This window comes from Candoia aspera, chromosome 1 (genome assembly GCF_035149785.1).
Source record: "Candoia aspera isolate rCanAsp1 chromosome 1, rCanAsp1.hap2, whole genome shotgun sequence".
NCBI classification, from domain to species: Eukaryota; Metazoa; Chordata; class Lepidosauria; order Squamata; family Boidae; genus Candoia; species Candoia aspera.
Genome location: NC_086153.1, coordinates 317,926,908 through 317,943,901, shown reverse-complemented (window position 1 = coordinate 317,943,901; position 16,994 = coordinate 317,926,908). Strand labels below are relative to the sequence as shown.

Genomic DNA, 16,994 nt, shown 5'->3' with positions numbered 1-16,994 from the left:
AATGGCCTTGCTGAGAATTCTGGGAGTTGAAATCTACACACTGGGTGACACACAGGTTAGGGGAAACTAGGCTGGCTTGTAATTGTCCATGTCTTGCTTCTGGAATGGTGAAGAAAGTTTGATCATGATAATGCATTATGAAATAAAGCAGGAGTGAACGGTTTACTCAGCCAGAAGGGTTGCATTTTAAAAAATAATTATTTTGGTGTCTGAAAGCTATAGAAGACAAATATAAGGACACAACAATGTTACTGGGTTGACAGAACTGAAGTGGCTGCTAAGGCTGTAAAAGTAAAAAAAAAAAAAGATAAAAATAATTTCATGGTAAACAGGCCATTTTGGTGTCTGATTTTGGAGTGGAATCTAGGTTTGACCTGGGGCTGCAAAATGGGTGCTGGAAAACTACATGTGGCCCATGGACAGTGAATTGATCACCCTCAGAATAAAGGTTAAATGTCCTACTCTACCAAAACACTTTCAGTAAAGCTCTTCAGTGCTTTAATGTATCTAGCTTTGAATGATTCAGCCAATATAAACCATTAATCTTTTTCCCTTCACTTACTAAGTTTCTCTTTCTGATCCATTTGACTTACTAAAAGCATACTATGTTTGATTCGGGGATTGGCTGGGGATCTTTTTATACCCAGATATTAATTTTTCTTGGTCACAATTGGCTTCATCAAGCTAATTTTCAGAATAGCCAACACTATTTCAATCACTCTGCTCTCATTTGGAAGTGTCTGGTTAAGTCAGAATTTGGGCTGGAAAAGCTTGAGGACTTTGCTGTTGGTTTCTTGCCTTTGTTGTTGTTGTTGTTCAGTCGTTAAGTCATGTCTGGCTCTTTGTGACCCCATGGACCATAGCATGCCAGGCCTTCCTGTCCTCCACTGTTTCCCGGAGTTTATTCAAATTCATGTTCATTGCATCGGTGATGCTATCTAACCATCTCATCCTCTGCTGTCCCTTTCTCCTTTTGCCTTCAGTCTTTCCCAGCATCAGGGTCTTTTCCAGTGAGTCCTCTCTTCGCATTAGGCGGCCAAAGTATTTGAGCTTCAGCTTCAGTATCGTCCTTCCAATGAACGGTCAGGGTTGATTTCCTTTAGGATTGACTGATTTGACCTCCTTGCAGTCCAAGGGAATCTCAGGAGTCTTCTCCAGCACCACAGTTCGAAAGCATCAATTCTTCAGCGCTCAGCCTTCCTTGTGGTCCAACTCTCACAGCCATACATTACTACTGGGTCTTTACTGGGTCATTGCTAATTTTAATCTTTACCTTCTCCCAATTCCCAGTTTTTTTATTTTGGCTATTCAAACCTTGCATGCTTTAATTTGGATGCAACTGGACACAGTAGCTTGAATTAATGTCGAGGACCATTTCATTGCATTTGTAGCCAACTGAACATTTATAACTAGATTTGAACTTTGCTATATTTAGTGTTTTTTGTTCTTTATATAGCTATGAAATACCTGTCTATAAATAGTTGCCAAACAGCTTTGCCCAGAGGAATAATCTTGCAAAGAAAAAGGGCTTGACTGTTTTTTGGGGTCTCAGTGCTTGCATGGATAATATTGAACTGGATCCTATCAAGGGGGACAAATGTTGGTTTGTGTTTTGCATTCCAGCCTCAGGAAAGACCACAAATATGCCTTGCTCCAGCCATGTGACCTTTCTTTTCCAGCAAGCTGTTGGGAATGAAGTCACTATTTCTGTGATTCATAATCCTCCAACTTCTCATTCTCATTCTCTCTCCCTTCCTAACTCTAAAAAAGCTTGCAAACAAAAGAGTGTTTTTACAACTGCTTCCTACTGATAATTGCTGTCACCCAGGCCAGCCCAGCAATAGCAAATGACACATTTCCCCTTTGTTATGTAGTTTGGCATCTAAACATTACCAGAGATTAGTAGAAGTGGGCTGAGCGTTGGCGGTCTGAAATTTTTGTGTTCTTATTTATTAATGGCTCGCTGAATCTCCTTCAAAGAAGGTTGCTGACTGATGAGATTTCGCCTGGCCTCCAAGCTGTGGAATCCACTCCCTTGGGAGCTGCATTTCACCTCCCCTGTTTCTAACTTCAGGAATGGAGTTAAGCTTTCCCCCTCTATTCAGGCCTTTGGAGTTGTAATAATAATAATTGTAGCCATTTTTGTAGGTTTCTAAAGGTTTATATTTGAACACTTGGCTCTCCTAAGTGTGGTATGACAGGCATAATTTGAAATAATATAATGATTCAATCATGCAGTAATAATAATAATAATCCTTTTGTGCTCTGTATTTAATCAAGTGGTACTGTGCTAAACCATTATTTGTTCTTAGCGTTTGCGCGTGTGTTAGGCAGTCTTTGCTGGCTATGACAAATTTCCATCCAGATGTTTTGAATGTTTGACTACCCAGCTATTGGATATGCTGGTTTCCACATCTGCCGGACTCTAGGCTAGGCTAGGCTGGCTAGGGGTAATTATATAAATTATTAAGAAAGTATATATGAGGTGCTTTGAATGCTACATAGGTATTAATGCCTTTTTATTCCACTCATGCTCAACCCAGGGTGTTGTATACTTTGCTCCTTTAGTAAGATAAATTATTTTTATCTTTTCAATCTAGTTCCCTCATCATTACCAGTGGCTGGGGAAAACTCAGCAGACTTTGTAGTTGAACAGAGATTTAAATAGATTGGATCTGTCAGAAGTTCTTAACTATTTCTTGTACTGTCTTTCTTTTAGCAAAAGTCCCAGCACTAGGACTGAACTTGCCCCTATATCATTAAAGCATCTAGGATGGGATATGAGACACTTCTGATGAATTCCCATGCATTAGGACCCAGCTGCTTGACAATGAATTAGATTTGTGGAGGATGCAATGGAGTTATATATATTCTTCTTTCTGCAGCCTCCTTTACCATTTCTATTCTGTTCTGGAAGTTTTTAGGAGACTTAAGAGATATGCAAATTAATGAAAATTGCTCCTCTGACTTTCTTTCTAGTGAGTGTTGCATGAGTAGTCCTCATTTAGCAACTGCCTCATTTAGCGACTGCAGTAATGGTGATGAAAAAGTAACTTTTTGACCAATCCTCACATTTATGACCTTCACAGGTCTGTAAAGCAAAGGAAACCTGAAGTAAGATCATAAGCACAGTCGTGGTTTCACTTAACAACCACTTTGCTTAATGACTGAGTTGCCGGACCCAACTGTGGTTGCTAAAAGAGGACTACCTGTATTTATTTACTCATCTCTGGTTCCAAGCTAAAACAATTAAGCTTTAAAGTACTGTGCTTTGGTTTGTTGCATATGAGTGAATGGCTAATTTATAAGGAAGCAAGAGAGTGACACATTCAAAGACCATAGAGATCAAACCTTCTCTATCACCTCAGAATTAAAAATTGGACTCATAAATCCATTCCTGCTGTTTGCATAACTTCATCCTTTGTTTTATGGACATATATATTTGGAAACTGGCTTTTATATATGCAGATCCTTCTTTTTATGACTTTTCTTTGAAGAGCTAGTAAGAACTGATCGGAGGCTGACAAAATTCTTTCTGAGTATTCTGAAACAGTAACAAAACCGCACCCTCTTGTTTTACTGGTAAAGTAGTTCTCTAAGGGTGCGTCCATGTAAAAGAGTTGTCTGAAGTTGGATGTGCTTGTACAGGCCACCTAATCTTGTGTAGCTTATGTAAGAAGAACCCAAAGAATCAATTCAGCCTCTGTAATTTTTTTTTTTTTTACAAGTTGTTAAGCCAGGCATGACTGATTTGAAATACCAGTAGATCTTTGCATATATATACTTTTTAGATGCCTGCATACCACACATGCTTGCATAGAAGCTGCAAATATGTCATATTTTTGTAATGTAGTGTAGTTTGGTTGAGAACTGAACAGTGAATTATGAAGGTTTGTTCTTAAATCTCACTTCTGCTATGGCAGCAAATAAATCACTGTCAGCCTCAGTTTCTCCATCTGCGGTATTAGGAAAATTGAGATTTACTATATAAATTAATGTCAGGATTTCATTCATTTCATTAAGGATTTGCTAGTTAAAATGGTCAGGGGATACTTCATTTCTAACTAATAAGATAAAAGGAATGTTGGCAATTTACTGAACTATGTCAAACTAATATTCGTATGTTTCTTACCCAGCTGAATGTATGTACCCTTCCCCAGGAAAAATGCAACAAGAAATAATTTATGTATTCTATTGTTATGCTATCCTTCTTCCAAGGAGATCTGAGCAAACTATGTCATTCTTTCCCTTACCATTTTTGTCTTCTAGTTTACTTTCCAAGTGGGTTACACTTAAAATATATAAATATGGTAAAAATGATTTTCTTTCAGTTCCGTGTGTGTGTGTGTGTGTGTGAATGATTTTGATTAAAAGGACAATAAGCTTAGTATTTATTCAGAAATGCAGCAGTGTGCTTCTGAAATGATTTTGAGTGAAAAATGGACTGGAAGTGAACAGATGAGGGCAGGGGAGAAAGGGGCAAAGTTGTTCAATGCTAATTGAAATAGAGATACAGTGGAAAATTGATGTGTCCAATGTATAATTGGACATGCTTCCCATCTCTCTTTCAACAACATTTACTAGGAAATGCAGTTTGTGATGAACTAGCACTAAATGCACAATTTACTAGAAGTTAGGGAGAACAGAGTTTGAATTGGAAGATGGGTTCACGGAGCAAGCCTGATCCTGTTTTGTGACACCCCATAGTTATATTTATAGAAGGCTTTGAGGGACATCATGATTTGGTTAAAGCTTGGAAAAGTGAAGGGTTGGGATTCTGGATTTTATTAAGATGTATTCCCCATTCCTTATGACAATTGCTAAGTTAGGCATAGAGACTGCTAAACTTTGGCAGGGGTTTGTGCCTCTTAACATTTACTTCTCTCTTGAAATCCGTGTGCATTGTTGGCTGAGATAGCCATTTAAACCTTAAGCAAACTTTCTCTTATAAAGCCAAGAACAAAATCCAGCTTAAATGTTTATGTGCATCCTCCCTTCCCCCTTTTAAATTCTCATTGTCTCCTTGCTAAGAACTGGAATATTGAGAGGCCCTGTTTGTGTGCTTCCCAAAAAAATGTTTTTGTCGTTTCCTTGTTGCCCATCAAATACAATAGAGCAAGACTGAGTATGCTCTTAAGTTCCTTAACCTCAGCCATAGACATGCTGCTTGACCTCAGTGACCTCCTTCAGGTAATTGTATCTGCTTTTGTTTAAATATTCTGTTAACACGTTATCCCATGCCAAAAACTGAAAGCAAAGAGATAGTAATAGCAGCTTTATTCAAGAAACCTTAGTTGTCTTTTTCTCCCATTTAGTGGTACTGGTTAGGAAAATCACAAAGATTTGTAAATCAGGGATAATTGTTTAGTGCAATTAGAATCAAGTGTTTGGTATCTATCACTCCCTTCTACAAATAACAGACCAAGGTTTAGTATAATTGTGATGCTAATAATTATGCTGCCAATGCTGTGGGCTTTATAAGTTGTTCAGATTAATGTTTGTTTGTTTTATTTTATTTTTTAAAAAAAAGGATTTAAAAGCACTGGCAAGAGCAGGGGTACAGTTCTATAAAGTGGGACGGAAATTATTTTAGCAGAAACTTCAGAGGTTGGCTTGAAAGAAGAATGCTGGCAAAACAGTATTAAGAGAGATGCATCTGGACTTCATGTTCTTTCTGAAATAGCTATTTCCCAGCTTAAGGCTCTTCAGGTATGTTGAGACTGAAACTACCAGAATCCAGCATCTGGAATGTCCCAAATTAGGGGTGATTTTCCCACATATATTATGATGGTTAGATGAACTTCTGCTGTATCTGCATGAGAATGATTTAGCTGAAATGTGCAGGGTGATGCATGAACAAATATATTGCCATCTCAATAACTATGAATGTATGTATTCATTTAAAATACTTATATGGCTGCCTATCTCATGTACCATAACCCTGGGCAGCTTACAAAACTATGGTAAAACATAAAATCACAAAAGATTTGTAAATCAGGGATAATTGTTTAGTGCAGTTGGAATCAAGTGTTTGGTATCTATCACTCCCTTCTACAAATAACAGATCAACATTTAGTATAATTGTGATGCTAATAATTATGCTGCCAATGCTGTGGGCTTTATAAATTGTTCAGATTAACAAAAACTCCTGGTGCCCCAAAGGGAACACTCCCCCACACATCAGCATTCCACTTTACTGAGCTCCAGCCTTACTCTACCCCAGCTCTTGTGGGAGGAGCCAGCTCTTTAAGGCCTTCCAAAAGGCTAGGAGTGTAAAGGCCTGCTATATCTCAGGGGAAAGGGTGCGCTTTCTAAGTCCCACCAGATGACAACATTTAAGGAAGGGATCTAGAGTCCTGGTGGAATGGGCAGATACTGTCAGGAAGAGGTGGCCCTGCAAATAGCCTGGCTCTGCTTTAAAGGTGATAACCAGCAACTTGAATTGCACCCAGAAAGAGACTGGAAGCCAGTGGAACTCACACAGCAGCGGTGTAATATGAGCAAACTGTGGAGCACCCAGGACTACTATGCTGCTACATTCTGGACGAGTTGTAATTTTTGGATGGTCTTCAAGGGCAGCCCCATGTAGAGCACATTGCAGTAATCCAGCCTGGAAGTGATCAGGGCATGAGTAGCTCTGAGCAAGGCATTGCGGTCCAGGAATGGGCACAAGTGGCACACAAGATGAATCCCTCTCAACAACCTTCCCTAAAAAGGAGAGGTTGGGTACTGAACAAAAGTTGTCTATCACAAGTCAGGTCCAAGACAGTTGGCACCATCCCCTCCCTCAATGAGGTATTAATCACTACTTAACCCAACTGCATGCCACCTCCCAGAGGCCTTAACTGCCCAAGAAGGCCATGGTTCAAATGTGTTGCATATGTTTGAAATGACCATTCCATAGTTGTAATCGAAATTATTCAACCTCCATTGCAAATCAAGTTGATTGTCAAAATGTACAGACTTTCAGCTGTTTGCAATGAAGTATGTCAATGTTTGCAATGAACAAATCAAACAAAAGCAATTGAAATAGCTCAGCACAACAAATGCTTCAAATGGTGTCCCCAAATTCAACTGAAAATGCAACTCCCTCGAGTGGGAGAGATGGGCGGTAATAAAAATATGATAAATAAATAAATAAACTTATAATGACTTCTCCGGTCTCAAAATTATTCAACCCCCTGAATAGAATCCGTCACAACAGCACACATGCAGTATGCAAAACAGGTGTTGTCTCAAGCACACATGATGCAACTAATCAAGGGCTTCATTACACTGTGTGCACAATTATTAGGCAAGTGAGTATTTTGACCATATCATTTTTATGCATATTTTCCACCTCCAAGCTGTATAAACCTGAATGCTTATTGGATATAAGCATATCAGATGATGTGTATTTGTGTAATGAGGGAGGGTGTGGCCTAAGGAGATCAACACCCTATATCAAGGTGTGCATAATTATTAGGCAGCTTCTTTTCCTCAGGCAAAATGGGCCCAAAAAAGAGATTTAACTGACTCTGAAACGTCAGAAATCATAAAAAGTCTTTCAGAGGGATGCAGCACTCTTGAAATTGCTAAGATATTGGGGCGTGACCACAGGACCATCAAATGTTTTGTTGCAAATAGTCAACAGGGTCACAAGAAACGTGTTGAGAAAAAAAGACGCAAATTAACTGCCAAAGATTTGAGAAGAATCAAACGTGAAGCTACCAGGAACCAATTATCCTCCAGTGCTGTCATATTCCAGAACTACCTGGAGTGCCCAGAAGTACAAGGTGTTCAGTGCTCAGAGACATGGCCAAGGTAAGGAATGCTGAAATTCTACCACCACTGAACAAGACACATAAGTTGAAATGGCAAGACTGGGCCAAGAAATATCTGATGACAGATTTTTCAAAGGTTTTGTGGACTGATGATGAGAATGACTCTTGACGGACCAGATGGATGAGCCCGTGGCTGGATCAGTAACAGGCACAGAGCTCCACTTTGACTCAGACGCCAGCAAGATGGAGGTGGGGTACTCGTATGGGCTGGTATTATTAAAGATGAGCTAGTTGGACCTTTTCAGGTTGAAGATGGACTCAAAATCAACTCCCAAACCTACTGCCAGTTTTTAGAAGACACTTTCTTCAAGCAGTGGTACAGGAAAAAGTCTGCATCTTTCAAGAAGACCATGATGTTTATGCAGGACAATCGCATGCATCGAAGTACTCCACTGTGTGGCTAGCCAGTAAAGGCCTCAAAGATGAAAGAATAATAACATGGCCCCCTTCCTCACCTGACCTAAACCCTATTGAGAACTTGTGGACCCTTCTCAAATGGGAGATTTATGGTGAAGGAAAACAGTACACCTCTCTGAACAGTGTCTGGGAGGCTGTGGTTGCTGCTGCACAAAAAGTTGATCGTCAACAGATCAAGAAACTGACAGACTCCATGAATGGAAGGTTTATGACTGTTACTGCAAAGAAGGGTGGCTATATTAGTCACTGATTTTTTGTTTGAAATGTCAGAAATGTTTATTTGTAAATTTTGAGTTGTTTGTTTATTATTCTCACTTTAACAGATGAAAATAAACGAGTGAGATGGGGGAATTTTCGTTTTTCATTTAGTTGCATAATAATTCTGCACTCTAATAGTTGCCCAATAATTGTGCACACATAGATATGCTCCTAAGAAAGCCAAAACCTCACTTTTACTTTCTTAAATATTCAGGTTTAAGGTTTATGAACATTTTGGATTGACTGAGAGCACTGTAGTTGTTCAGTAATGAAATTCATCCTCAAAAATACAACTTGCCTAATAATTGTGCACGCAGTGTAGTTGCACCAGGTGTGCTTGAGCTGGAACACATGAAATACCTGAAGTGGGTAGGGGTTTGTTGAGTGTCACGTTTGACTGCATGTTAGAAATACAGTATGGCTAAGTCAAAAGAATGGTCCAAAAAAGTAAGAGAAGAGATCATTGCCCTTCACAAACAAGGAACAGGATACGAAAAGATAGTGAAGGCACTGAATGTTCCTAGAGACACTGTTGGAAGCATAGTTTGCAAGTTCAAAGATAAAGGAACAGTGGTTACACTACCTGGATGGGGCAGAAAAAGGAAGCTGTCAGTGGCTGCAACCAGATTTCTGAGAAGGCAGGTGGAGAGAAACCCTCGAGTGACTGCAGAAGACCTGCAGCAAGACTTGGTGGCAACAGGCACTGAGGTTTCAGTGAGCACAGTAAGGTCCGTACCTAAACACAGAAGGTTTCCTTGCCAGAACTCCAAGATGTACACCAGTACTGACCCAAAAGCACAAGAAAAGTCAGCTCCAATATGCTCACAATCATATAAATAAGCCACAGAAGTTTTGGGATTCTGTTCTGTGGAGCGATGAAACAAAACTGGAACTTTTCAGCCCGATGGATCAGTGGTATGTCTGGAGAAAGAAGAATGAAGCATATGCTGAAAAGAACACTCTGCCTACAGTTAGGCATGGTGGTGGCTCGGTGATGCTCAGGCTGCTTTGCATCCTCTGGCACTGGAAACCTGCAGCGTGTGGACGGCAAGATGGATTCATTGAAGTATCGAGAAATCCTAGGAGAAAACGTCATGTCGTCTGTAAGGAAGCTGAAGCTTGGGCGTCATTGGACCTTCCAACAGGACAATGATCCCAAGCATACCTCAAATTCCACTAAGGCTTGGATGCAGAAGAAGTCCTGGAAGATTCTACAGTGGCCATCACAGTCACCTGTCAGTCTTCGTAGTAGAGAAATAATATATGTATTAGTACATGTTATCAAAATATATTTACATGCAGGCAGGAGATAAGTGGGTATTCAGATTTATGCCAGTTAGAAGCCCTTATTTTAATATACTTTAATATAATTTGTTTGAAATGTCTGTGCTTAAGAAACAGTTTTTAAAATTTTTGTTTAATGATATTTTTAAAGCCAATAACTAGCTCAGTGGAACTAATTACAAGCCCAAAGCTGAATTCCAAAATAATTTCAAGAATTCTTAAAATGAGGATTTGTCAAAATTTTTAGCCACAGCCTAGAAAAATAGTCCACCCTATCTTCTGTGTAGATTTTGCACACAAACTGAATAGTAAGTGTGGGGGGGAGAGTACGTATACTGGAGCCTTTTCAGTAAAAAATTAAGAACATTGATTCATAAAGTTCATGATTTTTGTTGTCTATATCTTACTGTTCATAGTATGGGAAATTAGATGACTTTGAATTCTTACTATAGGAAGGCAAATAAGATTTAGTGAATATAGCTGAAAACTAGTAAGCTGATTCCATGACTGGAATAGAGCAATTGAAGAATGCATCTTTTTCACAAGGAACATAAGTAATACAATGGAATTATATGTTAAAAATATCCACCTCAAAACAGTATTGTTGTTGGTGTCTGCTACCAACTAAAATAAAGTTGTAGTTTTTCAAAAGCAAATCACAACTCTTTCATATAGTAGCAATGAGGTAATGTTAATTATCCCTACTTTTGTTGGGAGGCAGAGTCAGTGAAGCATGATTCTTCCAGAACGTTCAGAAAGAACAGTTGTTTTTCAACAAGGCACAAGGAGATCAGCCTTTTCTGACATGACTGTAAGCAACAGGGAAAACACAATAGGCAGCCTGGAATTAGTTGGGGAATACCTTGTTGTGGTGCTGGAGCTTGAGCACCTCAATGATGCCATGAACTAAACCGTGAAGGGCCACCCAAGATGGGAAGGTCATGACAGAGAGGTCAGACTAAAGGCGATCCCTGGGGAAGGTAATGGCAACCCACCCCAGTATTCTTGCCGTGAAAACTAAATGGATCAGTACAACCAGAGATATGTCGGTATACCATCGGAAGATGAGACCCCCAGGTCGGAAGATGGTCAAAATGCTACTGGGGAGGAACAGAGGATGAGCTCAACTAGCCCCAGATGTGATGACGCAGCTAGCTCAAAGCCAAAAGGACAGCTAGCGGCCGATGGTGCTGGTGGTGAACGGTGAATCTGATGTTCTAAGGATCAACACACCATTGGAACCTGGAATGCAAGATCTATGAGCCAGGGCAAATTGGATGTGGTTATTGGTGAGATGTCAAGATTAAAGATAGACATTCTGGGCGTCAGTGAACTGAAATGGACTGGAATGGGCCACTTCACATCAAATGACCACCAGATCTACTACTGTGGACAAGAGGACCACAGAAGAAATGGAGTAGCCTTCATAATTAATAGTAAAGTGGCTAAAGCAGTGCTTGGATACAATCCAAAAAACGACAGAATGATCTCAATTCGAATTCAGGGCAAGCCATCTAACATCACAGTGACCTAAATATACGCCCAAACCACAGATGCTGAAGAAGCTGAAGTAGAGCAGTTCTATGAGGATCTGCAGCACCTACTGGACAACATGCCTAAAAGAAATGTTATTTTCATCACAGGAGACTGGAATGCTAAGGTGGGAAGTCAAATGACACCTGGAATTACAGGTAAGCATGGCCTGGGAGAACAAAACGAAGCAGGACATAGGCTGATAGAATTTTGCCAAGACAACTCACTCTGCATAACAAACACTCTCTTCCAACAACCTAAGAGACGGCTTTATACATGGACTTCACCAGATGGACAACACCGAAATCAGATTGACTACATCCTTTGCAGCCAAAGGTGGCGGACATCTATACAGTCGGTAAAAACAAGACCTGGAGCTGACTGTAGTTCTGATCACAAACTTCTTATTGCACAATTTAGGATCAGACTAAAGAGATTAGGGAAGACCCACAGATCAGCTAGATATGAGCTCACTAATATTCCTAAGGAATATGCAGTGGAGGTGAAGAAGAGATTTAAGGGACTTGACTTAGTAGATAGGGTCCCGGAAGAACTCTGGACAGAAGTTTGCAACATTGTTCAGGAGGCGGCAACAAAATACATCCCAAAGAAAGAGAAAACCAAGAAGGCAAAATGGCTGTCTGCTGAGACACTAGAAGTAGCCCAAGAAAGAAGGAAAGCAAAAGGCAACAGTGATAGGGGGAGATATGCCCAATTAAATGCAAAATTCCAGAGGTTAGCCAGAAGAGATAAGGAATTATTTTTAAACAAGCAATGCGCGGAAGTGGAAGAATACAATAGAATAGGAAGGACAAGAGACCTCTTCCAGAAAATTAGAAACATTGGAGGTAAATTCCAGGCCAAAATGGGTATGATCAAAAACAAAGATGGCAAGGACCTAACAGAAGAAGAAGAGATCAAGAAGAGGTGGCAAGAATATACGGAAGGTCTGTATAGGAAGGATAACAATATCGGGGATAGCTTTGACGGTGTGGTCAGTGAGCTAGAGCCAGACATCCTGAAGAGTGAGGTTGAATGGGCCTTGAGACGCATTGCTAATAACAAGGCAGCAGGAGACGATGGCATCCCAGCTGAACTGCTCAAAATCTTGCGAGATGATGCGGTCAAGGTAATGCATGCTATATGCCAGCAAATTTGGAAAACACAAGAATGGCCATCAGATTGGAAAAAATCAACTTAGATCTCCATACCAAAAAAGGGAAACACTGAAGAATGTTCAAACTATCGAACAGTGGCACTCATTTCACATGCCAGTAAGGTCATGCTGAAGATCCTGCAAGGTAGACTTCAGCAATTCATGAAGCGAGAATTGCCAGATGTACAAGCTGGGTTTAGAAAAGGCAGAGGAACTAGGGACCAAATTGCCAATATCCGCTGGATAATGGAAAAAGCCAGGGAGTTTTAGAAAAACATCTATTTCTGTTTTATTGACTATTCTAAAGCCTTTGACAGTGTGGACTATAACAAATTGTGACACGTTCTTAGCGGTATGGGGATACCAGGTCATCTTGTATGCCTCCTGAAGAATCTGTATAATGACCAAGTAGCAACAGTAAGAACAGACCACGGAACAACAGACTGGTTTAAGATTGGGAAAGGAGTACGGCAGGGCTGTATACTCTCACCCTACCTATTCAACTTGTATGCAGAACACATCATGCGACAAGCTGGGCTTGAGGAATCCAAGGCTGGAGTTAAAATCGCTGGAAGAAACATTAACCATCTCAGATATGCAGATGATACCTCTTTGATGGCTGAAAGCAAAGAGGAACTGAGGAGCCTTATGATGAAGGTGGAGGAAGAAAGTGCAAAAGCTGGCTTGCAGCTAAACGTCAAAAAAAAAACACACCAAGATTATGGGAACCAGCTTGATTGATAACTGGCAAATAGAGGGAGAAAATGTAGAAGCAGTGAAAGACTTTGTATTTCTAGGTGCGAAGATTACTGCAGATACTGACTGCAGTCAGGAAATCAGAAGATGCTTAATCCTTGGGAGAAGAGCAATGACAAATCTCGATAAAATAGTGAAGAGCAGAGACATCACGCTGACAACAAAGGTCCGCATAGTTAAAGCAATGGTGTTCCCCATAGTAACATATGGCTGCGAGAGCTGGACCATAAGGAAGGCTGAGAGAAGGAAGATCGATGCTTTTGAACTGTGGTGTTGGAGGAAAGTTCTGAGAGTGCCTTGGACTGCAAGAAGATCAAACCAGTCCATACTCCAGGAAATCAAGCCAGACTGCTCACTTGAGGGAATGACATTAAAGGCAAAACGGAAATACTTTGGCCACATAATGAGAAGACAGGACACCCTGGAGAAGATGCTGATGCTAGGGAGAGTGGAGGGCAAAAGGAAGAGGGGCCGACCAAGGGCAAGGTGGATGGATGATATTCTAGAGGTGACGGACTCGTCCCTGGGGGAGCTGGGGGTGTTGACGACCGACAGGAAGCTCTGGCGTGGGCTGGTCCATGAAGTCACGAAGAGTCGGAAGCGACTGAACGAATAAACAACAACAAAAGTGATTGTATAATGCTGCACTTCTTGATTTTAAGGGAAATTAAAAGGAGATGAAATTAAAAGGAGTTGAACTCAGACATGTACTTTGAAATGGACAAAAATGGATTACATGGCAGGAGACGCTAATAGGAAAAAGAGTCAAACTTCCTTAAAAATGGAGAGACTGAAAGCAAAACTTCAGACAAGTCCAACAAGGAAGAAAATTGGAAGACTGCATAAGAAGCCAATGTGATTGCACAAAATATTTAGTGAAGGCTAAAAAAATAAAAAAAGGACAGAAAGAGGAGACAGAAAGAGGAATAGAAGGAATAGGTATTACTAGCTCAGATTTGTAGAGATAGTATCAAGAAAATTAAAGCTCAAAATGATCTGAGGTTGGTAAAAAAATAATTTTTTTCAAACATATTCAGAAATAAAAAAGAGGAAAAAATTCAGCTATTGAGAGAAGATGGCATAAAGGATAACAGATAACAAAGGCAGAATTATTCAGCTCCCATTTCGATTTAGTCTTCTCTCTCTTCCACTGGGTGTTTGTGAAAAACAGGTTCAAGGAGCACAGTTCCACCTTGAGTCAGAGAAATACAGTCAAATATCTATTTACTTTGAATGAGATTTAACTCCAGGGATAGATGAATTGCATTCTAGGATACCAAAGGAACCCTCTCAAGATCTGGCTGAAGCTGTATTCATATCTTTGAAAAATCGAAAGAAAATGAGTGAAGTACCAGATGTCTGGAAGAGATAAATGTCCTTTTCTTCAGAAAGGGGAAAATTGATCTGATCAGATAATAAAGCAATTGGTCTGTAAACACCTTGAAAACAATTCAGTGATTCCCAGAGTTAGCATGAAGATGTTAAGAACATGTCTTGTTAGACTTGCTTTATTTTCTGATTGGGAAACTTGAATGGGTAGATCAGAGCCTTGGGGAAGCTGTTGAATGTTGTGCAGAAACAGCTTCCAGGGTCCTGTGAAGTGGATGGTGCTGGTGTGTGGGGGCTTGGGTTATAGAGTGGTCTGGGGTGGAGTTGTTGGAGCTGATAGGAGCCATTCTTGGAGAAGGCTGATTTGATATATCACATGATTCAGCCTTTCAGCCCCTTGCGTTCCTCCTGAATTCCAGGTCATCAGATCCTTAGAGGTCTTGTTTCCAGCTGCTGCTGTTAAAACGCCAAATCTCCCTGCAATAAGCTTACCTCATCCATGATTTCATTGTGAATGAGAGGGCAGATGTGACATGCATTACCCAAGACTTAGATGGGTGCAGAGGGGATGTTCCCCTCTCAGAGTTATACCCAACGTTTTTTATCAGGCATGATCCTAGGTCTGTGGAATTGATCAGGTGAAATGGCTATTGTCATTTGAGAAACTCTACAGCTTGTAGAGGCACTTCTCCCCAGATAACTGAATATGAGACTGTGTGTGAAGTTGGGCCCAAGAGATTAGTTGGGATTGCTCTGTTGTACTGGTCTCCCTGCTGCACAGCAGCTTCCCTACTTGAGGCTGTGCCAGGGCTGGTGATCAAAGTTTCCAGGTTTATGGTGCTGGGAGACTTGAGTCTGCCTTCACTCATTGTAAACTCTGAGGCAGCTTGAGAGCATGAACCTGACTCAGGTTGTCAAGGGCCCAACTCACTTTGGTGGCCACATGGTGACAAAGGCCTTGGATTGGCTCCTGAATGGCCTCTTTCTATCTGCTGATCCCACGGTGCCCCTTGGTTTACCAAGGAACTCCAGGAAAAGAAGTGGCAGAAGAGAGACTTAGAATACCAGTGGAGAAAGACTGGGAGCAAGTCTGACTGGATATGGCCATGAACCTAGATTAAGGACTACATTTTGGTGAAAACAGCAACAAAATTTAACTATTTTTCTTCTCTTACAGTGTCTCCAGAGTGCCACCCAGTAGCCCCTATTTAGTTGACCCTCACCCTTTTAGGAAGGGAAGGGCCTGATCATCTTAAAAACTGCTGTAAGGATTACAGATGCGAGGCATCTGATGGATAAAATTGCTCAAATCCACTCCAAGTTAGACTCTGACTGGGCAAGTCTTAGTGAAGTGACCGAGGCTCAGGCTGGTCTTGCTCCTCCTCTGGGAGGAGTTTAACCCTGTACATCTTGGCAAAGTGGACAGGATGCTTGGAGTTATGAGTGCAGCCACCTGGAGGCTAGATCTGTATCCCTTCTGGCTGATTAAATGTTCCAGGGGAAGATGTGTGGTTGGGTCCAGACAGTGGTAAATTCATCCTTGAGTGAGAAGGGTTTTCCCTCCTGCCTTAGAGGTGGTAGTGTACTTCTTCCTTAAGCAACCATTGTTGGACTCAATATTACTGAGTTTTCATCCAGTTTCCAACCTCTCCTTTTTGGGAAGGTGGTAGAAAAGGTGGTTGGGCTGTAGCTCCAGAGATGGTTGGGCTGTAGCTCCAGAGGGCCCTGGGGGAAATGGATTATCTGGATTCTTTTCAGTTAGGTTTTAGGCTGGAATATAGTACTAAGATACTATTAACCATGTTTATGGATAATCTCTGGCAGGATCAAGATAGAGGTGGTACAACTGTTCTGGTCCTCCTTGATTTCTCAACAGTTTTTGATATCATCAATCATGGTACCCTTCTGGACCAACTTTGGGGATTAAGAGTTGGGTATGTTTTACCATAAGGGATGTGGTGGCGCTGCGGGTTAAACCGCTGAGCTGCTGAGCTTGCCGATCGGAAGGTCGGCAGTTCGAATACGCGTGATGGGGTGAGCTCCTGTGGCTAGTCCCAGCTCCTGCCAACCTAGCAGTTCGAAAACATGCACATGTGAGTAGATTAATAGGTACTGCTTCAGCAGGCAGGTAACGGCATTCCGTGTAGTCATGCTGGCCACATGACCATGGAAGTGTCTACGGACAAACGCCGGCTCTTCGGCTTTGAAACGGAGATGAGCACTGCCCCCTAGAGTCAGACACGACTGGACTTAATGTCAAGGGAAACCTTTACCTTTACTATGTTTTACCATGGTTCTTCTCCTTTCTCTGGAGACCATGTGCTAGACTAGTTTGTTGGGTTCTTCACAGCTTCATGTTCTCCCCTCTCCTATTTAACATTTACATGAGATTGCTATGAGAGGTCATCCAATGGCATGTGGTTAGGTATAATCAATGT

General features: G+C 41.0%; 2 protein-coding genes across 3 annotated transcripts in view; one reads left to right on the top strand and one right to left on the bottom strand.

Moving 5' to 3' along the window:
• Positions 1-16,994, top strand: part of BRF1 (BRF1 RNA polymerase III transcription initiation factor subunit) — a 261,227-nt gene that overhangs the window by 64,146 nt on the left and 180,087 nt on the right. For both annotated transcript variants that reach the window (XM_063290422.1, XM_063290421.1), the window contains exon 4: positions 5,159-5,190. In XM_063290422.1, coding sequence (XP_063146492.1) covers positions 5,159-5,190 — 32 coding nt within the window. The remainder of the gene's footprint in view (positions 1-5,158; positions 5,191-16,994) is intronic.
• BTBD6 (BTB domain containing 6) overlaps positions 1-16,994 on the bottom strand; it is a 128,910-nt gene that overhangs the window by 93,938 nt on the left and 17,978 nt on the right. The window lies entirely within an intron of this gene.